Source organism: Prinia subflava, chromosome 4 (assembly GCF_021018805.1).
Source record: "Prinia subflava isolate CZ2003 ecotype Zambia chromosome 4, Cam_Psub_1.2, whole genome shotgun sequence".
In the NCBI taxonomy this organism is placed as follows: Eukaryota; Metazoa; Chordata; class Aves; order Passeriformes; family Cisticolidae; genus Prinia; species Prinia subflava.
The window spans coordinates 57,531,660-57,559,609 of record NC_086250.1 but is presented as its reverse complement, the minus strand read 5'-3'; the positions used below and the strand labels follow the sequence as shown (position 1 = coordinate 57,559,609).

At 38.1% G+C, this 27,950-nt stretch overlaps 1 protein-coding gene across 2 annotated transcripts in view; it reads left to right on the top strand.

Annotated features, from left to right (window-relative positions):
• Positions 1-399: 399 nt before the first annotated feature.
• TAFA5 (TAFA chemokine like family member 5) overlaps positions 400-27,950 on the top strand; it is a 408,002-nt gene continuing 380,451 nt past the window's right edge. Inside the window, exon 1 of one of the 2 annotated variants that reach the window (XR_010080303.1) lies at positions 400-952. Coding sequence is in view for 1 of the 2 variants with exons in the window: in XM_063396826.1 (XP_063252896.1) it covers positions 841-952 (112 nt within the window). In the remaining variant the exon portion in view is untranslated. The remainder of the gene's footprint in view (positions 953-27,950) is intronic. The other variant, XM_063396826.1, reaches the window with a different exon arrangement.

The following is a 27,950-nucleotide window of genomic DNA, read 5'->3' as shown; positions in this document are numbered from 1 at the left end:
AGGGCCAGCGCTGCTGTAGCGGCAGAGGCTGAGAGCGGAGCGGGCGGCGCACGGAGAGGAGGAGACCCGCTGCCCACCCTGCGCCCGAAGTGTCCCGGCCGCCTCTGGCGCCTCCGCCCCGTCGAGCCGCAGCGCCGGTCGCGAGGGGAGCTCAGGCTGGACAGGCCGCGGGGGGACGGGGCTGTCCTCGCCCTGCGGGCGCTGGGCCGGGGCGCGGATCGCCCTCTCTGCGCGGAGCTGCCTGGCGGAGCCCTGCCCGGCGGGCGGGCGGCGGTGGCGCCGGGCTGCCCTCGCCCCTCGGTGGCCATGCTGGCCCGGGCCGGGCGCTGGCCGCGCCCTCAGCGGGGCTCGCCCTAGAGCCGCGGGCGGGCGGGCGGGGGAGGCGCCGCGTTAGCTCCGCCGGGGCCCGCGCTCCGCCGGCGGGGGCTGCCCCGGCGAGGGACAGGCGGGGCAAGGACAGCAAGCGGAGCAACTTCTTCAAATTAAAATCAGGAAAACAAATTAAAAATAAAGGGAGCTCGTTCGTGGGACATCTTCGAAGCTCAGTACCACGCGAGGCATCGACGCCGCAGTGAAAGCCTCCATGCTAGTGAATCCCACCACAGTGACAGGAGGGAAGCTGGCTGTGGCCGCTGCTCCCAAGCCCCGCGTGCATTAGAGTCGCCTTGGCTTTCCGGCTGGAAGATGACTCCTGCGTCAGGACCATGTTGCTGATGATGAACAGCAGAGGCTTTGGAAGATGCCTTCCTTGAGGATTACACGTGGAGCAAGGCCGTCAGTCAAGGGGAGAGCTGGCTGGTGAAACTGTCTGACTTTCCCCCCGCCGGGGAAGTGGCTTCAATGGCTCCATCTCCCAGGAGAAGCAGTAGGAAAGATGCCAGCGCCTTGCCAAGCATGTCCTCAACTTTCTGGGCTATCATGATCCTGGCTAGTCTCCTAATCGCTTACTGCAGTAAGTACATATTTGTCCTGGTGCTTTTGCTGGCCATAAATCTCCACCCTTCCCATGTGAGGTAACACTTGAGGCGAAGGCCAAGCTCTGAAGCTGGCAGGCAGAGGTGGTGTGCCTTAGACTTGCCCCTCAGCACATCTTCCCCCATTCCCCTATGGCGAAGCAGGGTAGATTGGCACTTTAATATTGCTGCTTCTCTGAAGAATGAGATGTCCTTAGGTTGTAGATGTGGCTTTTCAAGTCCAAACAGTAACATTGATTGGATTTTAGAAACAAACTTTCTAGCGGTAGTAATCCTGATCCACTGTTCACTGTTTATTGTCAGATGTTACCAGATTCCTCTGCGGCTGCTCCCGCCACATACATGCTCTCTTACCTCTGTTCACCTTTCATCAAGAGGAGCTGATGTGCTTTTATGTTCATTCTTTTAGGAAGCACATACTTCATCAAGTGACAGATGTCCTAACATCCCTGGGATCGTATTTGATCCTCTGAAATTGCATAGGAGCAAATCTTGGCACTTCCTTAGCATATCCTCAGCAGTTTATTAAGTCCGTGTTGCCTGTTATAGAGCTGCATCTCAGGTTATCAGTAGAGTTTTTAAATTCTTTTTCTCAGGCTTGATAGGTTTTCCGTTAATTACACTGTTGCAGATAAGGTATCTGTAAGAATCAAGTACTTGGACTATAAATACTTTTAAAGGTCTTTATTTTTTCCTGCTTTTTTGTTTGTTTTGGTCATTTTTGGTTTCCTTTGTATTGCTTTCAGCAAGAATCGTTTTCAGGCAGTTATATAATGGAAATTGAGTAAATGCCCGTACTTCAAGTTAGTGAATGCAAATTAGTCCATAGCCCCAGAGTAGGACACTTGCAAAGGGAAGAGAAAAAGCACTTTTTACGCAATAATTTAAAAAAATGCAATTTATCAGGAAGGACCCACACAGCTTTGCCAACGTGAATCTACACTGTGTTTTCCCACCCTGAGCTGAATGGGGTCTGTAATTTACCCATGGTGCATATTGCTTTCATTAGCTCTAGCATAAAAGATTTTGCACTAGGCTTGTCTCGTTGAGCTGTAATAGGTGTAGGCTGTGATGAATAGGAAATAGACGCTGGTTTGCAGGAGCATACCTGCTGCATTTCTTAACCCTCTATTCCATTCCCCCCAACTGTATTACACTGGCTATTTTTCTGTGTATGTGTTCTGGGGTTTTTTCAAAACAAGATTGTAATTGGTTAGGAGAATCTTTAATTCACTTTGTTTTGCATATTACAGGGGCCTTTTATACTGTTGACACTGAAAGTGGATTGTTCCAAAAAGAAGAACATATTTTGTAATTTCTTTTTTGTAATTTAGCACATTTTGCATTACAGTTCTCATTAATAAAATAATATTAAACAGGCCACACTTTTAATGATATAATTTTGTACATAATGCTACATTCAATGTGTTAATATAAAGGATATACTAAACAAAATTGTGAGTTTTAAAACTCACAATTTATTGTATCATGGGACTGCATATTACAGAATGAATAGTTCAAGTGTAAAGGGAATTCAGTTTAATATTAGTGATAGGAAATATTTTGTTCAGTTTGTGCTAGAGGTGCCCAAAGAGTCACAGGCTTCTTATGAGAAGATGTGAGATCTTCTGTGCATATATTTTCAATAAGCATGGCCTCAAAAAGAGTTAATCATGAACTCTGACACTTTAAAAATATTTATTTTCAACAATGAGAAGTTTGACAATATTTTGTCCTGAGGAATGTAGTGATCCATTTGAATTGTTACATATTGTTCACTGTTTATTTTTTTGCATTGTTTACTGATGAAAAGTGCAAATGTTGGCTGATAATCTGAAGGCATTTTCTAGTGTGCTTAAAAACCAGTTTTGAATTAGTTCTCTCAGCCAGTGTAGATAGTGTTCTTCAAATATGTAGTACACTCTTCATTTCATATAGCACTGAAAAGCACCATGCTGCTTAAAATATGCAGTGTCAAAACACTCCACCATTAATGTAATGCTTCACTGATTTGACAATTGCAATTCCAAATGTTAATGAAGCATCATGAACATTTTCTCTAGTGGTAGTATTTGAGACATTGGAAAAATGGTTTCTCCTCTGTGAAAAATCAAGATTAAGAAAATGAAGCTATTTCTAGGTAAAGCAGCACTTCAGATTTTATGAATTCTTTAAAAAATCAGACAGAGTTTAATCACTCTTTTTGTCATCTGATTTTTTTTTGAAGAAAAGCAGATCTGGGTGTTGGGGGGAACATGATGACTTCTAAAAATAACAGGATTGCCATATTTATTAGGAAGTAAAAGGAAAGAATTTGACTATGTAAGATGGTCTCTGTTTTTCCCCACACCTTATTGGCAGGTATATGTATGGAATTATAACAATAAAGGTGAATATATTATCAGACTTAATTACAGGAACCTAATATATATTATCTCTCATTGTGTCATTCTACTGAAAACCAACCCCGCAGCCTCCAAAACAAAATCTGGAAAAGAACTTTTTCATTTTTCCTTTCTCAATAGCACTGTAAATAAAATTTTTGATCCATCTTGCCTATTTCCATTTTTAATCTGTTAGTCTGACAAAGCTTATTTCTGAATCAGTTATTTGAACATTGCTTCTCCTTCTCTTAACTACTTTGTGAATCTTTGTTTCTGGAAGTGTATTTGTTGTACAATAGTCATCATTATTACTGGGAGCAACCAGTAAACAGCATACTCTAAGTTCCACTTTACAGATAAGCATATTTATAAAGAACGTTCTGGATGTACATGTACAACCCATTAGACTTTCATTTAGACTTTAGTATCTGAAGCCAAATTATATTCGTATTGATGTGGTTAAATTATAAACTGATAATATTTTTTTCTTAAAAGTTCAGATTATACTTAGGGATAATGGCTCCATCCTATGGTGGAAGAGAAACCTGCATCAAATCAATTAGGTTAGTTGCTATAGTGATAAATAAAATGTAATATTCTGCATCTGAAGGAAAATGGTCTGATTTGACGGGCTCTCAACAGGGGAAGACAAAAACAAAGTAGTAGAAATAGGCTGTTTATGGTCCTTGGTGTGACCAACGAGGAGTTATTTTACTAAGCAGAAGCATTATTAAATGAAAAAGAAGGCTTTCCTGGTAAAAGGTGGCCACCTTCATGGCAATTCAGAATTAAGAGTTGTGACATTTTTGGATTCCAGACGTGTATCTTGCATGCTTGTTTAATGAACAGTAGTGAACGAGAGAGAAGTACCCACAGTGAATACCTCACATTATGTTTTTTACTGTTGTAAAGGTGAAATGTTTTTTCTTATTCTTCTTCATAACTGGAGTATGCATTTTACCACGTTAAAAAGTTTGGTCAAATGAAAGAAATTTTATGGGGTATCACAGCTGCCTGCTACATCAGGAATCTAAATAACATAGTTTTGATTCAGAACTACTTTTTAGTGCATTTATTCAGTTGTCTTTGTTATAAATAACTGAGGAGCTTTTTATATGTAAATGTTAACTTTTTAAACAATATATGAATTGGCTTTTAGCAAAAGTTGTGGCTGTTACAAGCTTTTACTTCTCCTTTTTTGTATTGTTTTTTAAGCCTAAGAGGTAGAACATTAGAGCCCTGTGCTGTTCTGTTAAGGTCATATTTCTATGTGTGAGTAAATGGGGTTTTTTTGAAAGGAGCTACCAAAACTGAATGGTACTTGGGAAATTGATCTTCTTGCTTTGAGTAGTGTTTATGGAAAAGAGCAGTATGCAACCCAGCAGTTATGCTTATTAAATGGTGATAGTACTAGGAAAAAGGAATCCAAAAGTCCAAAATGTAAAGTATTTTTCATAACAATACAGAGATATTTTTGCTATTGCTGAGCAGGGCTTACACAGAGCTGAGGCCTTTTCTGCTTTCCTTATTGCCACAATGGTGGAGAAACTGCAGGTACAGGACAGGTTAGGAGGAGACACAGGCAGGGCACATGACCCCAACTGACCAAAGGGATATTCCAGATCATGTGAGATCATGCTCAGTATATCAAATGGGGAGAAGGAGAGGAGGTTTGCAGTGATGGTATTCGTCTTCCAAGTCATTGTCATACATGATGGAGCCCTGCTTTCCTGGAGAAGGCTGAACACCTGCTTCCCATGGGAAGGGATGAATTAATTTCTTATTTTGCTTTGCCTGTGTGTACAGCTTTTGCTCTCCCTATTAAACAGTCTTTATCTCAACCCATGACTTTTCAGGCTTTTACCTTTCTGATTCTCTCCCCAGTCCTGCTCATGGGCAGTGAGTGAGCAGCTGCCTGGGGCTTGGTTCCTGGCTGGTGTTTAAGCCAAAAAATTGTTATATTATATGGTATTAATTTTATTATGTTAACCTCATCTTAAATTGAGATCCTGTTACATATTATATAGACATGGTTAATTTGAGAAATACCTTTTCACTGTCCTGTTTTGGAGTTGCTTTCTGTCTAAAAGACACGGGCTACTGTGGTCTCCAGGTATTGTTGTTTCCTTATTTGAGACTCTCAGCAGGAATGACAATTAACTGTGACTGTCATTTGGCCACTTCTGCAACAGGAGGTACCATATCATCATGCATAGGCTACTGAACAGCTGTTACGTGGTAAATGGTCACTGGCCTTTTATGTTGGATGCAAACAAGTCAGCTCTGAATGAAAGTCCTGTTATTAATCTGTTATCATGCAGGTCCCTTCTTCTGTTTTCAAAACTGAAAACCACAGATTTTTTAAAATATCTGTTTACCTGATTTCTAACTTTATTATGTTTTCTGCAAAAATTACTGTGTATGTATTTTTCCCGACCTCTGCATGCAGGATGTGACATAGACAGCAACTGTCATTAGTCAGACTTTTTTCAGTCTAATTTGTATCTAGAAAGGAAAAATAATGCTTTTATGACATTAAATAGGAAAAGTAAAATACTAAAATTCTTTTTGTAATGTCCCAGCTGCTCCTTTTGAAGCAGGCTCAATTTTTGTGATAAAACCAGTCCTTTGAACTTGATGGCATCTACAATGTACTACCTGTCAATGTGAGTACCAAATTGACACTGAGATTTTCTCACCAGTTGTGTTGTCATCTGTCCAGATGATGTTTTACATAGAAGTCCTTGCCATCAGCATAAGAAATGTCTTTTTACTGCTTTGATTATTGAATACCAGCCTTTAAGGCTAAGTAAGCACCATCACAATTTCTCAAATGTGTTTGAATAGTCATACTTCCCTTGCAAGTATAACTGCTGATATGGATGGATAATGGGAAGTAGGTGGGGAGGGGAAACCAGAAGAAAATGAATATTTTTGATTAAATATGTGGTGGAGGAACATTCCATGTCTTTCAGCAGGATTGACAGGACAGAGCTTAAGACCTCTTTGACAGGTTTTTTTTGTGCTGTTTAGGTAATGTACTATTTTTTTATTACCTTATACTATGATAACAGTATTGGGGATGTGGAGTAGAGCCCCGCTGCTCCAGCTGAGGGTGTAAACATGAGCTAGATTAGATTTCATTTTACTGGAGTCCCATTAATCTTTTGGCCTTTCCTTACTGACACCCCTGAAGAAGTAGTAGAAAGTCCTTCACTGAGCTTAGTCCTTAGAAGTGGGTATTTTCCCACTCATTCTTCTCTGCTAGAAAAGGATGGTATGAAATATCTCAGGTTTTAAGATGTAACTGAGTGCTTTCTTGGAGAGCTCTATTACCATAAGGCCATTACATGTAAACAAAAACAAAATAAAACATTGACAGCTAGTCCAGCATCTGGCATGTCAAATATTGTTTATTAGAGGTATGTGTTGTCAGTAACTCAAAAATGCACTTGGGTACTGTGCTTCTTATAAAAGTGTTAAATATATAGGCAAATCCACACAGGTTTGATTCGCCACAATTTTCCTGGTCTGTGAATTCTTTGTTGCTAAATTTAAACTAGAGTGTTTCCGTGCTTAGTCTCATGTTTGATCAGGTGTGTTGTTCCATTGCTGGGCTGGGAACCTATTTTTTTTTTCTGTGTTTAAATCTAAGTTAGACTGCTTTTTGCACAGATGGTTGGCAAATTTGCTTATTGTAGATGTTTTGGAAGTCATCTCTTCGTGGATATGTTTTTATGTTAGCCCTGCAAATAGGAAAATGTTATGTGGTGACTATTTGAGAATATATGAACCGTATTTAGACTATGTTTTCCAATATTTTTGGTACAGAGGTTTATTTCAAAGACTTTGTGCATGTTTTTCAATAAAAGGACTGTTCATGAATAGCAAGTAAAATACTAGAGGGTTTTGCATTTATGTGATGATCTTTGGATCTCTTCCAAACTATGTGGCCTGTGTGTTATCTTGATCTCTGAATGGACTACTTCTTTGGATGTCGTTCTTCAAATACTTGATTGCTCTCAGATAAGGGGAAATCATCTAACTGGGGTGAGGAGTATGACTATTTTTTTTTAAAGGGTCTCTGAGCAGAAACACCTCTGGTTTTCTCCTGAGTAGCATCCAGTCACTCAATATCATTTGTGCTTTTGCATGTCCTAAGACTTCACTTTGTTGCCTGTGGTGCAATACAGCAGTAAGGAAGATGCTTCTCTAGAAGGATGTGTTATTCAGTTTGCCAAATTATGTGCTGTTGTTGGAGAAAACATAAACTATCTGTAGAGAGACCTGTAGCTTCAATTTTTCTTGTTACTATGCCCTTCAAGGCTGTAGGTTGGTGTGACTTATTTATAGTTCTGATTTTTTTTAGTTTGTTTATATATGTTTATTTATTTTGTATATTTCTGCGTCATAGAGTCATAGGATGCTATGTGATTGAAGGGGCCTTTAATGGTCAGCTAGTCCCAAACCCTCTGCCATGGTCAGAGATACCTTCCACTGGACCAGCTTGCTCAAAGCCCCATCCAGCCTGACCTTGAGCAGTTCCAGGGATGAGAACTTTTCCGACCTGTTCCAGTTCCTCAACACCATCACATTAAAGAGTTTCATCCTAATATCTAATCTAAAGCTCCCCTCTTTCAGTTTGAAGCCACTAACACTTTAAAACATTGCCCTTCATCCTATCACTAAATGGCCTGGGAAATGGTCCCACTCCTAGGTTGCCTCGTTCTCTTGCAGGCCGAGTTAACCCATGCCTTTATCTGACCTTTGGCTTCAAAAATTCTCTTCCACTAGCAAATCCTGCTCTTCCAACAGGAGAGAGTTTTAACAGGATCTTATGATGCTTTTAGGATCACTTACCTTACATAATAAAGCATTCTTCTGCCTTTGCCTGCAACTGAAAGTACCAGTTTCTGCTATGATTCAGTTCTTTATTCAGGTGTTTTGAAGGTCTGGAGCTAGGACTGTCTCTGGTTTTGTTTTGTGTGGAGGTTAATTCCAGAACATAGTTAAGAGAGATGTTCTGTTTGTATTTTCTGTACCAGAAACTGAGTAAAACCCCAGAACAGAATGCATAGAAGATTGGTAATATTTCAAACTGCAAGTTATGTTGGTTGGGTTCATTCCTGTTTTTTCATCCATTGTAGCGGAGAATTGTACTGACCAACTTTATATAAGCATAGCTGTAGAACCTGATGATTCTGTTATGTGTCATCTGAGAGAAGGGTCCTTAATTCTTACAGAAATGAGAAATCTCTATGAGGCATCAACTACATATGAAAAGAAGTCTAACAAAAAAGTAAACGGGAATTCTTTCTGAGTTCTTGTTAATCCTAGTATAATTTGTGGTGTCTTTGACCTTTGCTCTTTTTTTTTTTCCTGATTATTTTATAATGTTGATCTTGACAAATGTGTTCTAAGAGATGATAGAAACAGAGATACCTTTAACCCTGAATACGTCTATCACTCTTCATACTCTCAGCTGTCAATATTCCTTTTAGTGGATACTTATTTTTCCATTGAACTAGACCAATGCAAATTCAGCAGAACAACTTAGCCAGATGACAGAAGTGTGTTTAAGCTAAGCTGTTGCACTGTTCATTAAATGGTTCAGTTGAACTCAGAAATGTTGAAACACTCTGGGAACAGTGGCTTCTGGCACTTCTGCTGGCAGTCCCAGAGGAAGCCCACAAAAGTGACCAGGGGGCTGAAGGCTGTGATGATCAGTAGAGAGAGCTGGAGTTACTCAGCCTGGAGAAGAGAAGGCATAGGGAAGACTTTACTTACAGCCTGGCAGTATGTCAAGGGGGCTTGTGAGAAAGATGGAGAGAGATGTTTTACCAAAGCCTGTAGTAACGAGGCAAAGGGCTATAGTTCAAACTGAAAAAAGTCTTTTACTGTGAGGGTGGTGAGACACTGGCACAGGTTGCCCAGAGAAGCTGTGGATGCCCAGTCCCTGGAAGTGTTCAAGATCAGGCTGGATGGCGCTTCGGGCAGCCTGGTCTAGTGGAAGATGTCCATGCCCATGGTATTGGGAGCTGGAACTAGGTCATCTTTAAGGGTTCCTTCCAACCCAAACCAGTCTATGACTTTTGTTCTCTTGCTTCAAATTAAACAAATACAAGTGTAGCAGATATTGAGAGTTTTTCTGTTCCTGATAGCATTCTCTTGCGTTACTGAAAGGGTTCACTGGTTTCTTATATTTTGAACCAAAATGAACCTTTTATTTAATTACACCTTGGGTAGACACCTTTCTTCTGTGCAACCTAAAAGAAATGTGGCTGTTTCTATTAATTATTTTGTATACTGAGCAACTTCCAATATAGTTGTGTGTATCAGCTTGAATCATAAAAAATAGAAAATTCTTTCCTGAATTGAACTAATATAATAACCAGAGTTATTACAGAAAATAATTTTGTTGAAAAATATCACAAAGGTTTTCCAGAGCTTTCTAAGTATCTGCTGTCAGTAATGCTCTATTGAACATTCATTGTAAGGTGAGACTATATATGGTTTTGTGTATATCACAGTAAAAAAAAAAAAATCAATATTTAAAATAAAAATAAGGGGCTTTAAAATTTGATATCACTGAATGATACTGAAAGGTAGTAATTTTGATGAAACGATCTGCTCTAAAGCATTTGACCTAATGTGCTTGTAGAGGATAATGTCTGGAATAATGATTCTTTTAAAATACAATTTAAAAGAATTTCCACAGATGTTTCCATTCTAAGTTACCAGCTCCAGCCAGGAAACAAACAACAAACAAGCCCACCAAACCCAAATATAATTGTCCTGGAAGTCATATCCTCATAGATGAAAAGAAACAGCTGACAAATAATTTCAGTTTCATCTGAACAGGACAGATCTTTCCTTACTTTATATTTCTGCAGTGTAGTCGTCTATATTTACCATAATCTCATTTTAAAGTCAGTGAAAACGTAAACATTTTCACAGTGCAGTTCATGTGACCTTTTTTGGATACATGATAGACTTTAGAGTTTGATACAAACTGTGCTGCAGAAGTGCTTGTCTTTGTTGGCAGATAGACAGCTTGCTAAGATTTTAACATACGTGTTATCACACTAATCCAGTCCATCATCACAGCATCTTTAGGATGTTACTCTTCCTATTTTCAAGGCCCACATTTAATATTGAAATATTTAATGCCAAGTAACTGGTTCAGTATTTCTGTAGGGAAGAAAAACACGGAAAAATGGGTTTGTGATACAGATTGATTAAGACTCTAGGTCAGGATATTAAATTAATGCAGCAAAGGATTTGTACAATTCGAGGGATGTAGTTGGCATAAATTACTGGGATTTTCTGAAGACATCTTTGCAAACAGTTTGTATCCCAAATATTTTTGCAATGTTTTGTCTTACCGTAAATTCTCCAGTTACTTTGCCAATATTGTTACACTCTGGACACTCTTAAAATAGTCTTCCCCCAGAAGTTGGAACCTATGTGAATTTCAGAGTGTACCAAATGTTATCAGTTTTGCCATTCTTTTTTTCTGTTTTTTAAGCTCCTTCCATATGAAACAATATTGAACACATTTTCACCATGCAAACTTTTATAGTGTGGTCAAAACATTTGAAACACCTTCATCTACTTGTGATTTAGGTAAGAGAAGGTTTAAAGGTGAACAATGTGTACATGTTTATAAGAAGCTTCAGGAGCAAAGACCTGAAATGCTTACCTTGAATACAAAAGTAGATATGAAGAAAATGAAAGCTTTGTATGAAAAATGTTATGTGGTTATTTTTTGGAGGATATTGGGCTTTATGATGCGAGATGTTCCTCCAATTCTCCATTCTTCAGTGTAAGTGCTATTTTTACAGTCCTTTTCATCTGGAGAGATTTGTTGCCTTCTATAGCTCATTGTTTTATAAATATATTCTTGTTCAAGGAAGATATTGCTTTTCACCTTTTTCACAGTAAATATATCTTCATGGAATCTTTGTCTAAAAGCTGTTCAGTTCTGGTTGTGCTGCCTGTGTAACTGGAGATCTCTACCTTAATCCTGTCTGAAATTCAGAATGCCTTACTTGTCATGGTTTAGAAATGGTATTCTCCAGTTTAGTAGTCTCGCTAAAAAAAACCCAAATGCTGTTCCCTCTCCACCCCACCTCCAGCTGGAAGCACAAAACACTTGTGTTTGAGAGAAGAACAATTTACTGGAAACAGAAATGAGATAAGAAATGAACAGTAACAGCAACAATGGTAATAATAAAAGTATGCAAAAGAGAGTGATTCACATGCAAAAATGGTCACTGCGGGCTCTATGAGAATAAACAAGACTGGGCAGTTCCTCTGCCGTGTTTTCTTGAGCAGAAGGAACCCCTTCTCCTCAGAAGTGTGTGCCTTTCCCCATCACCTGGCAATGACTTGGGGTGGTATGGGATAAGTACCCAGTCTGTCCTAAGCACGTTCCCTCCCAGCTACTGCTCAAAATTAGCCCTGACAGTTGATGGCAATGTAGGTACACCAGAATATTCTTTGGCATAAATATTACATTGGCTTCATGGGATTTACACTGTATTGAGAATAGGTGGTATTAACAATCATTGTCTCTTGTTTTTTCCCATAATTCATCTCCTTATAGAGGAAAAGGATGTCCTTTAGAATCCTCAGCTTCACAGAGTGAAACTAATCTTTTCCTTAGAATTTTAATTTAAGCATAGACACATATCAAGTGATGCACCACCTTTCTTATTTTCATAGTAAATTTCCTGGAAATTATAGGGGGGGATTGGGTTTTTTAAATTATTATTTATTTATTTTTATTGTTTGTTTGTTTGTTTGTTTTTTGTCTCTATCAAAGACCAGGTATGTGGAACACAAGAAAACATCTCCTACATTATCTAATTAGAACAGATTCAAAATATATTTCACTACCTTTCCTTTCACTGTTTGTAATAAATGATAATCATTTCAATTCCTGAGGGTTTATTTTTGAATTTGGCGTTCAGTGTTGGCATTGAGTTCCAGTATTAGTTTTCTGTCTTTCGTATTTTTCAGTTTTCCTTCCTTATTTGTCTTATCTAAGGTCAGGTGAATTGCCCCTAATATTTGTCTTGCCACTTTCTGAAGTGCTTCTCTGTTAGTCGGCATGACAGGTACTGCTATGTGAATCACAGTTTCTCAGTGACTTCTCAGACAAATTAACTTGATATATGTATAGAGATTTTTTCTCCCAACTGCTAGATCTGCAGAGATTTGAGAATTGGGCTGGGTTTTTTTGTTTTGTTTTTTCTTTTCCCTCATCAGATTTTTGGAGCTCAGTTATAAACACTGTGATACAGCATAATGTAGACTTAGACTTGAGTCTAAGTACCTTGTTAGAATTTAGGTTAAATTTTCTTCTGCTGTTTTCAATTATTTTGGAAGTATATTAAACAACAGATATGATTATGCACAGAAGTTTAGTACTGAAGTGCTGAGGAAAAAATATGCTTTCAGTTTCAGTGTGTGTAATTTGAACAAGCCTTTGAAGTTGCCAAAATGCTGGAGAGTCCTGGTAGATGTGATGGCTGTGTATCATTTGTCATGACAAGGGCCCCTAAATTTCAGATGCATGTCAATATTACTGAGGGCCTGTATGTTTTGTGTGACAAAAGACAGCTACGGTTTGGCTGAATAATATTCATTTTTCCAGGAAGAGGAACAACTGCCTTAAAAGTGAGTGTCAGGAAGCTAGAACTTAAATCATAGCTAGTTGAGATTGGTCTTTGTTTGAAAGTGATGGTGACATAAAGCATATGGAATGAGAATTAGAGAGCTCTTCTGTAAAGTCAAATAGCAACATTTCTGAAGTATGCTTTTGACCAATTTTGTTGTTCTTACTTTGCTTCTAATTTACTCTTCTCAGTATACTTCTATAAATTCACATATTTAATATCTCAATGTAACACTGTAGCTGAATTTAAGTGATCAAAATGTAGCTTATCTCTAAATCTGCACTTTTTTTTGCTTTCATGGAAGATCAGAGATAGTGCCATGAGTTGGGTGTTGTTGCTGCTGGTTCAATTTTTAATTTATCTTCGGTTAGAAGGAAAAAACCCCACACATTTCAAGAAATAATGGAGGAATAAAGTTTTGAGTTAAATCAGGGACATGTGATGGAGAACAGTCAGAGAAATTCTGTCATTAAATAATGAAAGCTTCTGAATCCACACTGAGGCTTGTCTGTGTGTTGGTTGCTTTTCCTCTTATGTCTCCCTTATCCTATCGATATCCCTTTTCCCCCCCTCCTGTCTTGGTCTCCTATTCAGTTCCACATAGTTTTGGTGACAGACTTGCACAGTTCAGATAAAACAAAAAAAAAAGCGGAGGGATACACATATGAGAAGACCATACTGGTACTCTGGATCATACCATGGTACTCTGGATCATCCACTTCAGTTTTTCTTCACTGGAAACAAATGTGCCTCTCTTTGTCTTTCCCACAGGCACCTGAGTCTGAAACATTACTGCTAGTCAGGAAGCTGTGCCTGCTGAGAGTGTACACTTCTGCCTCCTTGCTTAATGTGAGAACTGTTGTAGTGGAGGAATTAAAGTGGTTACAATCTGTCAAAATGTTCATTCCTAGCTTTTGTAGTATTTTAGCTGAGAGACAGGAAAATCAAGATCTTACAGAATGTGTATTGGCAAATTCATTTACTTGCTGTGTACACTTAACAGGAATCTTGACTGCAAGGTTCATGAAATGTTGCAGTTCGTACATCTATAAAACACAATAGTGATAACCATAAAAATGTATTTTCTCCTGCATTGAAAGTAGACCTTGTTGGGACTGTTCTCAGACAGAATGCATGTTTTTTGATACATTTAACACCTACATATATTAACAGTTTATATTATTCCAGGAAAATTACCGTAATGTTTATTTCCTAAAAACAAGGAATTTGAGCAAGTTTAAGTACACAAGGTGAGGAATGATTTATTTTATGTAAACAGTTGAAAAGCCTCCTTTTAAATCAATTGAAGATGATGAAAGAGTATTAATGGTGAAAAGAGAAGACTTTTTTTTCTTTACCTGGATTTAAGATGACTAATATTGAAACAATATGTTGGAAATTTGCAGTAGTGTCTGAGCCAGTGGAACTAAGAAAGAAAGTAGAGCTTCCACATATGAAACACATGCAGTTAGTATCAAGATATGTAGCAAACTCTGAGTATTTCTTACTCTGTTGAAAATAAGTATACAGCTTGTTTTGAAACAAGCTAGATTTCTGAAGGTATCTTTGGGGTATTTATTACTTTAAATTTGCTTTAGTGCTCTGTTCGTTTTAGTTTCTATACCGCATTTGAAAAATTTTTCAACTAAATGTGAAAGATACCAGAAATTAGTATCTTTTTTTCCTACAGCCTGTTTTGGATAGTGATTCTATCTGTACCAAGTAGAGTCCATGTACACACAGCATAAGCCTCGTTTTATAGTAGATTTTCTTCCTCATTGCCTGACTAGATTCTATACATATGAAAAAACAAGTCTATATAAGATCACACTGAATTACAGAATTAATAAGTTTGGAAAAGACCTTTGAGATCATCCAGTTCAGCTGATCACCTTACATCACTTTGCCAACCATGGCAGTAAGTGCCATGTCCAGTGTTTCCTTAAACATCTCCAGGGATGGTGACTCCACCAGCTCTCTCAGCACCCCATCCCAATGCCCAGGCACTCCTTCTGCGAAGAAGGAGATGAATCTCAATTTTCCCTGAAGAATATTGATTGTACATCAACAACATATTTCTAAACATAATTTCATTTGCTTCATGTATTTTCAATAACATTGAAAAAGAGTGGTTGTGGTGTGTGTTTTTGCAGGATAGGCATAATGCAACTGCTATTTTTGCCTTTTATAAAAGACATACTACCTCAATGAACTTAAATATTATTTTTTAAAGAGAAAGAAATAAAAATCTATGACAAATTCTTGTGAGCCACAAATTTGGCTGATAGATGATCAGGAAAAAGAAACTAGTCTTTTTTTACACATCAGGTATGAGGTACAGACTAATTATGTGAAGCTCAAAAACATGTGTCAAAGAGTTTTATGGGCCCCATTACCTTTCAGGTTCATAAAATGCTGCCAACAAGCATGTCCCTCTCTCTCCTTTGGAGAATAAATAGCTCAATTAATTTATAGGAGTCTTTCCATTTTGTGTGTAAAAGAGGAAAATCAAGGTAAATTAATCTGAATAAAATTGGATTTGTATTCAATTAATCTTGTGGGAATTAATATCACAATGATGCTAATACCATCATAAAATTTTTTGTTGCTTACACTTCATTGTGAAGAATGACAAACATAATTCTTTTCTTGGAATGGTAATGAGTACAGGAGTTACTTTCATGGACCAATGTAGGCCTTTGAAAGTTTGAGCTAATCTTTGTACACATTTTTATTGCTTAGTTGACTCTTTTGAATTTTGTCTTTTTTGAAGCTTCATTTCTACATAAAATCACAGTTTCCTCCACCTTTCATACATGCAGTGCAGATCTGGAGAAATGAGTGACCAGTTCACCAGGAACAACCCATGCCTGGTAAGTTCCAGTAAGTCTCAGCTGAAACCAGGGGAACGTTTTTTGATTCCACAGTATCTGAGCCAAAGATGAGGAAGAAAATATATCTTTGAAGCTGTGATCTGTTTTAATGCAGCAAACATATTTGTAAATTGAAATTATTCCAGAGAAGGGTTTTTTTGAGCACTTCTGTCATGCTTCAAGCATTGTTTTGGCGTTCCTGGATTCAGTTCTCACCAGATCCTCTCTAAACAGGAGCTTTTTACAGAAATTGTTTACATTCATGCTTGGTGTAGGTAAGGTTGAATACTGTGTGTGGCTTCTGCTGCTTGCACTCTAGCAGATCAGGATCCTGATGAAAAGTTAGTAGGAGGAGTGCAACCACTGTGAAGGTCTGAAGATGTTAGAGAAAAGGAATACCTGTACTTCCCAGTGTTTATGGTTTGAGAAAAATGGCCCGAGTAAATTCAGGCTGTTAGTGTTTGCTGTCTGCAGCTGTCTTTGGGATGAAGCAGAAGTATTTGGAGATCAGCTGTATCAAAGGTGCCAAGTCTGTTAGAATTGGTATGACTGTCTTCCTTTCCCCTATAATGCAGAGGTCATGCAGCACAGCCACATGTGCTGTCTCAGGCTAGTGGCCTGGTCTGAAGCCCAGCTGACAGGTGGTGTTAGAAGGGTTTTTTACTACTTTACTGAATGTTTTGCTTAGAAAAAGGTGATCAAATTTTGGCCAGCAGCTGAGAACATGTCCAGCACTGAGATGTCAGACTGTTGTATGGTTTAGTACTTTCAATGCCTGGCCAGCAGTCATAATTAAATGACCAGTCTTTCTCAGTTACATAAATGTATGTTTCTGCACATGCACATTAAAACTTGTCATCTAGGTCTTGTAACTGTGTTTACAGAAAAACAGCTACTTTGCTAATTAGAAAATATTGTGTCAGATTCTCTACAGGAATATAATTGGTTTGACCTTGTTTTTAAAGAAAAGTACACTTATTGAAATAGAAGAAAAGCTATTGATATTTTCTTTGACTGGATTGACCAGACGGGGGGAAAAAAAAAAAAAAAAAAAAAAAAAGTAAGACTTAATCTTCACTAAATCCCAGTGCATCTTTTGTTCTTCAACTATGTAATTCTTCACTTATAAAACTGATGGTAAAAAACCTATAATAAAGTCACAGCTACCAGTGAATGACTGAAGAATTTATTTTAAGCTGCAGTTGTGTGTTCTTGACCACTAATATGTGTGAACAGACCAACAATTAATAATTGTAATTAATTTTCACATTGATAATTACTTAAAAATCTGCTGAATTTTAACACATTTTATTTGAATGCTTTTCTGGTAATTTTCAATCAATCTACTGGCAAGATCAGTTATCCCCAAAGTTGAAGTCATTTTTCACTACAAATGTTACGATTTTTTAAACAGCTGTTTCCCCTCCTGTTTTCACATAGTAAAGAGTACAGCTGCTTCCTACTAAATGGAAACTATTAAGAATTTTCTTTTACATATAAAATCAGATAGCTGTTGCAATAGTCTCTGTATGTAGAATTTGTTATTTGGCTGGTTTGCCTAGTTCAGAACAAATTATTTGATCATGGCATTTGCTACCGTATGGACCTGGATGTTTTGTCTTGAAGCATAGGGTCTAAACAATATCAATGAATGCATTGTAACTAATGCTTGAAGAGGCAAATGCATTTAGGGCGAACATGTCTCCTTTAGCTAGCATATGAAAATCGTACTGATATGTTATCTATGATAAGAAAAAGTGCAACACCAAGGGATGATTAGTGAAGACTGAGAATAGAATGAGATCAACTACAGTTAGATGAAGTCCAGCATCGTATGAGGTTCATGGAGGAGATGATGGGAAGTGGTGCTGCTTTTCCACTTGGCTTGGCCCTAGTGAGGTGTCGTGGTTGCTGGGGGAGGTGAATTTTTCCAGGGAGAGGTAAGCAGGCCAATTAGTAATCAGCTTTTCTGCTGGCACCTGGATTGGTCACTCGGAGGTTTGGACACGCCTCTGAGGACACAAAGAGTTAAAAGCAGGAGTCTAGGGGGTTCGGTCTTTTTTTTGGATCCCGGTTTCAGCAGAGAGACGTCTCAGGCCTCCTTCTCCTGCCCAGCCACGAGGCTGGGTGGGGGAGGGGAAACACGTGGTCGGCTCAGGTAAGCCGGAGCCCCAAGGGGGAGAAGAGAAGGGACAGGACTGGAACTGAACTGCCCCGTCCAGGATGGAGGGGTGGAAAACTGTGGAAGTGCCTTCTGTGTGTGCTCACCCCCTCTTCCCCCCAAACTCTGGGAGAAGGTGCCTAGCCAGGTGAGGGTTGCCCAGCCTGGGAGGGCCTGAGCCTGCACCCTGCTGGGAGATAGAAACTGTTAACCCTTGCTTGGAAGAAAGAAACTTTTCTTAGACATTTATTCTCATGACTGGTGGTTTCGGAGAGAGAAGGAAGCGGCCTGGGACCGAGGTGATAAAGCACGACTGGAAGGAACCTGATGGGCAAAGAATGAGAGGAGTAGCCTTCGGAGCTGGACTTTTCTTGCATAATGTCAGCCATGGACTGAACTTGAGTCTCTTTTGAACATAAACTGCATTTTTGGGTGGATACAGCTGCCCTTGCTTTTGCTACAGTGACTGGCACTTGAAGAGTGGAGAGCAGAGAAGAGAGGGGGAGGGTGAGGTGGCGCCCTCTGCCCTCAGGGCAGACCTGCTCCTGGAACCCCGGCCCCTGGGTAAAAAGGGGAGAGCTCGGCATGCAGCATCCTTAAAAAGCCCTGTATGTAGTTGTGGCCTATGAGACAGCGGTGAGAGCACTGGACATAGGAAAAAAGAGAGAGTCACCCTGGCAGACTTCTCCAGGCAGTGCCACGGGTGACATGGAAACACATAAGGGGTGGACCCGTGTTTTCTGAGGAACAGTCTGTGGTGCGAGAGAGACTCCTCTCTCCCTTGCTGAATTGAAGATTAGCTTGTTTTTGAGTGGTGATTGTTTGATCTAAAACCCAAAGGCTGGTCTGTGAAGAGTGATGTGTGGGGAAGTAGAAACAGGGAGAAGAAATGTTCTAAGAAGTTTTTATTTCTGTCTCTGTGTGTGTTTAAGAGTATTTCTGTCCCTGTTCTTATGTAATGTAATAAAGTTTTGGTGGGTTTTTTTTTTTTGTTTTCAAGATTTAAGCCTGCTCTGCTCTGTTCCTGATCACATCCCACAGTAGCTGTTAGGGAAAAAAACATATTCATGGGTGCATTAACATCTGGCCAGTGCCAACCCATGACATGAGGCCACACGTAGAGTATTGTGTTCAGTTCTGGTCTCCACAGTTCAACAAAGACAAGGACCTGCAGGAGGGGGTGTGGCAGAGGCCACAAAGGTGATGAGGGGTCTGGAGCATCTCTGTTACAAGGAGAGACTGTGGCAGCTGGGCCTGTTTAGTCTGGAGAAGGGGAGACTGAGAGGGGATCTTATCAAATATCTCAAAGGCCTGTGCCAAAAGAATGTGCCAGACTCCCTTTCATGGTGCCAGCAACAGGATGAGGGAGAATTTTATGAGGGTGGCAGAGTCCTGGAACAGCTGCCCAGGGAGTCTCCCTCTCTGGAGACATTCCAAACCCACCTGGACACATTCCTGTGTAACCTGCTCTAGGGGACTCTGCCTTGGCAGAGGATTGGAACAGAAATTCACCCAAGGGCCCTTCCACCCTAAGTAATCTGTGGTTCTGTTTCTTAATTATCAGCATGGATTTGTGCAGTAAAATGAAAGATCATATATCATCTTCTAGCAATAGAGATACTTGGCATCGTGGTTAGTTGCAGGAGAATCATTACTGGAATTGTGAAAAAGATGTGTAAACCCCATGGTGAATTAGAAAATAGAGAAGTGTTAATGTCACTATATACAGCTTTGTTTAGACTTGATTAGCAAAGCCAAGTATAATTTTCTTTATTCAGAAACTCATACTGAACTAGGGAGAAAAATGACTGGATATTCAGAAAAATGGAATGTCCTGTCTGGAAATGAAGTTGAAAATGACTTAATTTCTTCAGTCAAACAACAACTGAGAGATATAAAGTACATTAGAAGAATAAAGAAGAAAAAAGATTTTAAAAAAAAGGGTTAATTCAGGATTAAGTGGAAGTGGAATTTAATTGATTTAGAAACAGGATTTTATTACATAAGGGCCTATGATACCAAGGCACTTGATTTGATTTTTTAAATTATAAATTAAAAGACAATCCTAAGTTATCTTGATGTAATTTATTTATAATTTTATGAGTTATTGTTCTATTTGATTCAGTCCTTTATGCTGAGGAACAAATTTATATGGTTGCATCAACCATTTATTCAGCCCAATACTCGCAGAGGTAGCTGCAAATGTATATTTAGGGAAATCTAAGGACAGAACAGGGCTTTAGGACACTTGTCTCTAAAGATCTCCATTCCCAAGCTATTTTCTGCTCATAGTCTGGGGTTGAATGAGATTTGGGGGCATTTAGTAAATGAAAATTTATTTCCATTAGCTCCATTTAGCATGGGTGTTGAGAATTAAGGGGTTTTTGCCTCTTGTATTTCCTGGGGACATTGGACTCCACTGTAAGTGGTGTGATTTAAAATGGCAATACTGTGCTGTAAATTGTATACTGCAACAATGGGCAACAAAGCATAGTAATTTGGAAAACAGTGATTAAATGTTAAAGTGATTTAATGTGGTATTTTTTTCAGTATGACTGATATCTGGTTTGTTAATTCATGATCACCATGTCACATTTTTTATCACACACATAGCTGGAATAGGGAATGAGAGCATATAATACTACATTTTTAAATAGAAATATATGTTATGACGAGAATATAAAGCACTCATATAATATATTCTAGATCTTCTCCCTTTCTTTTGCTAAATTGAGAATAACGTACTGTGTGTTTGTGTATTTGATAAAGTAATTCTTACAAACCTGTTGAGATGAAATTGTGTTCTAGAGCCCTTTCTTATCTTTTTCTGGTCAGTTCAGAAACAGGTTTTTTGGGGCCATAAGGAAGCATTCAGTTTTGTAAGAAGTTGTTTTCATCATTCTTTTTCTTTTTTATTAATACCTCTGAATATAAACAACATGGAGTATTTTTTAGCTAAAATTTTAAGCAATAATTAAATCTGTTGAAAATCAGCAGGAGGGGAATGGTGAACTTCACTAGAATTCCTTAAAGTTGTGATTATGCAAAACTGATTGAAAGTCACTTTTCAACACAAAGATGTTGAAGTGAATTCCTAAATCTCTACTGTCCCCCTGGTATTACAATGAGTAATGAACACTCCATATTTCACTTGCCTAGTTGATCAAAGAAGTGGATTTCAGAAGGCTCAGTGAGCTTCTGAAGGCTTCATCTTTCTTTGCTGAAATAGGAACTGAGATTAGCTTTAGAATTCTGTCTCTTTAATCAATGTGACTCTTATAAACTCCAGTTTATTTCCTTTTAGTAGACAATCCTGTAGAATTTTGTGGTTTTAATGTTGTTATAGCTTTTCAACAAATTTTAAATTAAAAATTTGCCTAAAATTCTAGATTAAAGGAGCACTTTAGATTATGATTAAATTCTTTCACTTAGTAAGCAGATTTGAGTCATTTGAGAGGTGATTATTGGCAACTAACATCTGTCAAACACTGGCAGTAACATAAACCTTATGCAAAAGCTTATTACATTGACCTTATAGTCAGTGGGTTTAAGAGAAACATCCTTGGTGAAAAATCACATCAGAAATGTTCTTTCTGATTGGCTTAACAATACTGTTACTATTAACTTTATGGTGTGCTACCTAAGGAATAATTAAACCAGATGGTGTATTAAACTCAGCTGAAAGAATAAAGATATTTTTACTTTTAAGTTGATCAAAATTAGGTAAAACAACATATGTTCATATGCATTACGATTCCTTTAACTACATATTAACTGCTTTTCTTAATATTCTTCCTGGTGATTTGAGAGCATTGCCTCCTGAAAAAACCCAACAAAAATAAACCCAACAAAAATCCTCTTTGAATTCTTTTTTTTTCAGACTCTGGTCACACATACCCCTGTGCTACTTTGTGTTTTATGTAATTTAAATAAACAGTTTGCACACTGCAGAATCCTCAAATTATTGAAACTGAAGTGCAAGCTGTTTTGGGCCACATTCAAGTTGTAAAAATTAGGGCAGGTATATCCAAAAAAGGGATTTGGAGATTGCCTCTAAAGAAGCACAGCTTGTACAAATGAGCAAATTACATTTTATGCAACAGATGTTGAGGAGGGAATTACAAATACTCCAGTTCTTGTTATTTTAGCCCTGACTTGCCACCATTTCTCTTTAGCAGTACCGTGCAGGGCTAATAATACAGAATAGCAAACCACATACATTATGACTGAATGTCTCTGCTGCCCATAAGTGGAGCTGTTATTTTTATTCCTCAAATAATTACTATGTTATTTTTATTCCCCATTATTTCCCAAAGCATAAAACTCTATTATACTTACTTTTTCATACCAGTAACTCTTTTCATACACTGATGGTATTTCCCTCCTAAAGATTGTCTGATGAATGGAATGCAGCTCATGGAAATATGCAGTCCCATTGCCTGAACTGATATAAAATTAAATGAGAGTGGAAACACACAAATGAGATTTATGATCATAAAGCATCATGGAATAATGTTTTATCTTCACAGATGCTCCTTATCCAGGTGCCGTTAAAAGCACTAAAAATATTCATAAAATTAAGTTAACTGTATCTTGATTTTGTAAAGGTTTCTGAATAATGTGCTTTCATTAGCTTGATCATTTTATCTGCATCTGTCTTCCTAGTGTAAATTACTTCTTAGTCCCAACTACCTGTTCAAACAACTCATAGAACAGCGTTAACACTGAACACTTCTTCTGACTGGATGAACCACACTTTTTTCTGGGAGAGCTTCAGTTGGTTGAAGTAGGAGAGAAAAAATTATCCTAATATTTTATCTATAATTGCCTATTATATTCCTCAGCTCTAAATTTCTTCTAGTTATAATGAAGTCCATAGCATCAATATGAGTTGTCAACCAGTCTAACAATGTTACTGTTCTAAAGTACAAAGATTAATTTAAACAAAAAGATTCTTGATCTTTTATTAGTGTCTAAATGGAGGAGCAATGTGATAACAGATAAATCAATGTAATTTACAGTTATGGGGATTTCATATGAATATACCAAGCAGGACATTCATCTGAGTGTTTATATGAAGGCATTTGTATTAGCAGAGTTTACACACAGATAGCATAATGCCAAACAGCAAGTGTTGCTATTGGTATGTGGAAAAGAACTTTATTTTACTGGATTTAATATTCATTTAAATGGAGGGTTAATAGAGTCAGTCAAAGCTAATCCTGATGCAACTAACATTTCAATTTGATGTAGGATGTTGCTGGCTTATTTTTATAATGCTTTGAACACTTTTATTGAATTCTGTATCTTCACTGGGCTTCAGTCACAAGTCTGTGTTACAGAATCATAGATTTTTCAAAACAGTTGATGTTGGAAGGGAGCTCTGAATTCATCTGGTCCAACAGCTCTACTCAAGCAGGTCCATCGGAAGCTGATTGCATATGATTATGTCCTCCAGATTTTTTTTTTTAGTATTTCTAAGAAGCCTCCACTTGTGCCAGTACCCAGTCACCCTTACAGTAAAAAAATTGTTTCCTCATGTTCAGAGGAAACCTCCAGTGCTTGTGCCCCATTGCCTCTGGTCCTGTCACTGGGCACAACTGAAAGGATCTTGACTCTGTCTTTATACCCTCCCTTGATCAAAATGTATTTGATACTGAGATATTGATCAAATTCCCCTGGGACTTCTCTTCCCTAATCTGAACAGGCTGAGGTGTCTCGGCCTTTCCTTACAGGAGAGAAGCTTCAGTCCCGTTACCATCTTCATGCCTTCTCTGGCCTGTCTATAGTATGTCCATGCCTTGTATTGAGGAGCCCAGAACTGGGCACACCACTCCAGCTGTGTCCTCACCAGGGCTGAGTAGAGGGGAAGGATCACCTCCATCAACCCGCTGTCCACAATTATCTGCTTTGGCCCAGGATACCTTTAACCTTCTCTGCTGCAAGGGTGCATTGCTGGGTTATAGTCACATTGTTCCCTATCTGTTCTGCCAACCTGTTTTCCAAATGATTGATTTCCAGATGATGGGTTTACAGCATATACTGGTGCACTTCTTGTTGAACTTCATGAGATTGCTGTCAGGCCATTTCTCCAGGCTGTCGAGATTTGTCTGGATTGCAGCACGACCCTTTGGCATATCAGCCACTTCTCCCAGTTTTGTGTCACCTGCAACTTTGCAAAAGGAGCACTCTGCCCTATCATTCAGGTCATTAGTGAAAGTGTTATAAGGGACTGGACCCCTTGTTGTAGGGACAACCCTACAAGCTGTTGTCTTCAACCTGGGATTTGTGCCACTGACCATGACCCTCTGGGCCTGGACATTCAGCTTTTGTTCAGTTCACCTTACTGTCTGCTCATCCAGCCCATACTTCAACAGCTTCTCTGTGATGGTCTTGAGGGAGAAACTGTTAAAATCTTCACTGAAGTTAAAGTAGACAATATCCATTGCTCTCCTTTTGTCTACCAAGTCAATAAGTTATTTTTGGTTAGAAAAGAGACCTTTTTGTTGAGCATGGATAATTGTGGCTTAGAACAGTTGAGTAAGACTTGAAGGTTAAACTTTGATAGAAAAGGATGCAGAGTAAGCTATAAGAAGAAAGAAGATAATGTCAAATTTTGCCTGCCTAGAAATCTCTAAAAATAAGAAAAGAAATTCTTCTGCACAAGAAGAAAGATTCTTTTAATGTAATTTGAAGAAATTTATGGATTTAGCCTACACAGAGGTTCATAGAACTGGTAGAAGACTATACGGAAAATCTTTGCCCAAGTCCTTGTTAGATTTGACAATGATAAATGCTTTGAAAAGCTGGAAATAAGATGTGTTGTAGAAATCTGTGAAATGAAGCAATTCTCAGGGGGTCTCCTACTCACATGCTTTCCTTTGCAGCTGAATGTCCTGAAGTACAAATCTTGTCTTTTCTACTTAAATATCTCCGGACATGGCGCAGGATTATTTACCACTATTTTCAAGCCAGTGGATAAAGAAATGATAAAGGTGTAAAGGAGATAATAATAATTCTACAAAATAACCCCTAAAAATTCCAAACAAACAAAAAACCCCCAAACAATGACCAAAACCTAAGAAAAAAATAAGCCAACCAAATTAAAAACAACAAACCAAACCAAAAATTACACCAAAGTACAAAGTTTGTGTTTCTAGTAACTGCTTGAAATCAATCACCACATTTTGTCGAGGTGCCCTAGAAATATTAATAGAGATAGAATTTACTAAAGCCTTCAGAAATTACGCTTAAAAAGTATTGAAATTATTTCATAATTCCATGTAACCCTCCTAGAATTCTGCATTAATATGAATCTATATTAAATTCAGCAAGACTTTTTCAGAAAATGTTGACCTTGTGGTACTCTAAAAAAAGAAATCTTGCCCATGTTATCTTTAGTTATTAGCAAAACCCAGTGGTTCTTACTGTTGCCATGATCAAGGAATGCATTCAGCAGTCTGAAAGGAACAGGGTATATTGCAAATTTTTTTCACTCTTGCACACTGAAATAGCTTCTTTCAAGCTGGGTTTTCTCCCTTGCCTTAATTTCTCAGTTTCTTTTATCGGTTCTGTTCACCTACTTATGTTAGTCTTATGTTAGCTTTCTGTATAAAGAATTTGACATAAAATACTCACATGAAAGATACGTATTCTATAGCATTAAGCGGTGCATAATTCTGCTCTTTATAGTGTCTCAAGGTAGTTGAAATGTAAACCAATAAAGCCAGTGAAAGCTTATTCTCTACACATGAGTAACACTGGCTTCAAGTAGACCCCTCCTGATTTACAAAAACCAAGGTTGTTTTTAAAATATGGCACGTGTAAGCAAGAGAAAAAAGAGTAGGGCATATTAGCAGAGTGAATCTCAAGAATTTTCTTTTAAACTCCATTTTTGAAAACAGAACTAGTGAATTGTTGCAGTCTGTTTCCTGGCAACTACTACTGTCAACAGTATACAGAAGTTTTCCGCATCACAGAACAATGAGATAAAGAGAAGAATAAAGGCAGGGAAAACACAAGGCTAGCATGGGAAGATGATGGAAGAATTAGTGTAACTTACTATAGGGGTATTTGATTCTTTCATTCCAGGTATTCTTATGTATAAGATAAGGTAAGGGTGGCAAATGGAATGCTGTGTTTGTTGATTCTCTGGATTAGAAGCACTGGGGACAGCAAATCTTGAATAACAAGCTTGCTCTCTGGCTTTCTGACACAGAAGTAGTTCAGTGAAAGTTCCACATTGAAGTCTTCCAGAAAAGAATCATTAAAATATTTTTTTTTTAAATGAAAGATCAGAAAAATCCTACTATAGTTATCTCTCAATTCCCCAGGTTTGTCTCAAATGTATGAAACGTCATCAATCAATTCTTTCTAATCCTTTGAAGGTTCTGGAAATACTTCAGTGGTATAGCATAATCAAACCTAGAAGATAATGTTCTCATTTGAAGGTAACACTTCAAAATTGAACTCAGGGGTTAACAGCATAAGAAATTCTTCTGAGAGAGACCAAGGTTCCAAATAGTCTAGTATTTTGTCTCTGACAGTGGCTAGAGAACATTCAAGCCTGACCATATACTGCAGTCTGTTGTTGTAATTTATTTACCCTGAGCATCTGTGTCCATATCTGCTAACCTAGATAGCAGGGATGTCTGAGGATCCAAATCCATATGCAAAGTTACTGCCTTTAGAGCTGACTTCCATGCTATCTGAACAGCACACTATGATATTCCCCCATTTATGTGACAACACAGGCTAAATATTACAAAGAGGTTGTTTTGAGTTAAAACATTATTTGAACACATATTTCCAAATATTTGCATAATAGTGTAACTAGGGGAAAATTATCTATTCTTGTTTTCCATGAATATTCACCAGTTTGTTTTGTTCAGTTTTTTTAAGGCCTGATAGTTCTACCACTGAGACAAAGTTCTTTCTTTAGTTCTTTCTTGGCTGGAGATGGAAGTACATGTGTTCTTCAGACATATAGCTGCCAACAAGTTACACTCCTTTGAAAGAGTTTTAACAGAATGCCTGAGCTTCTTGCCCTTATCTTGTAACCTGGATATTTTATGGTTTCTCAACATTTAACTTGATTTTTAATATTGATGAAGTTTAGAAAGTGATTAAAAACTTTAGTCAGTGGTGTTTAAATGTAAGAAAATTTACTGGTTTGGGGTTATTTTTGGCACCATTTTCTGGAGTTCATCAGGGCAGCTGTAAAGTCCCGTTGATTGGAAGAGACTATAAATAGCTAGATTTTCATAAATTTTTAAGTGAAAGCAATCCACATTCTCACCCCAAAACTTGCTTCTGAAGGCTCTGTTAGTATTTGCAAAATCTTTTCTTATAAAAAACTGTCACTTCAAGTTCTTAATCTTCTGGCTTTGTACTGCAGTATGAAAATACTGATGCACACTGCTGAAACACAGCTGTGGTCACCTTTATATGATCATAAAGAAAACTTCTCCTCAGAAAGAATCACTGACTTTTTTGACTCTTAATGTATTATTTTCCTTTATAGTAGCAATTGGTGAAATTGATCTCAAAAGAGATGGACTTGAAATGATAAATATGATCTAAGACAGTTCTGTGTCAAGGTTCAGCATAGGACCTAACCTTCTCTTAGTTAAACTCTGATAAAGAGGGGAGGAACCTTTGGAGGAACCTTTTCCCTCTGAATTTTACCTGTGCCAGTAAAAGAAAATGTTACATAAAGCAAATTTGCATTATTTTTAATGAGCTAATTCTCCCATAAGCTATTGAGAACAACTGAAAACTAAATGAAATGCATTCGGATTTCCAGGAACAAGATGCAATATTAAAAGTAAGTTCCCATCTCTACTTTGCAGTAATGAACAATACTTTAACAATGT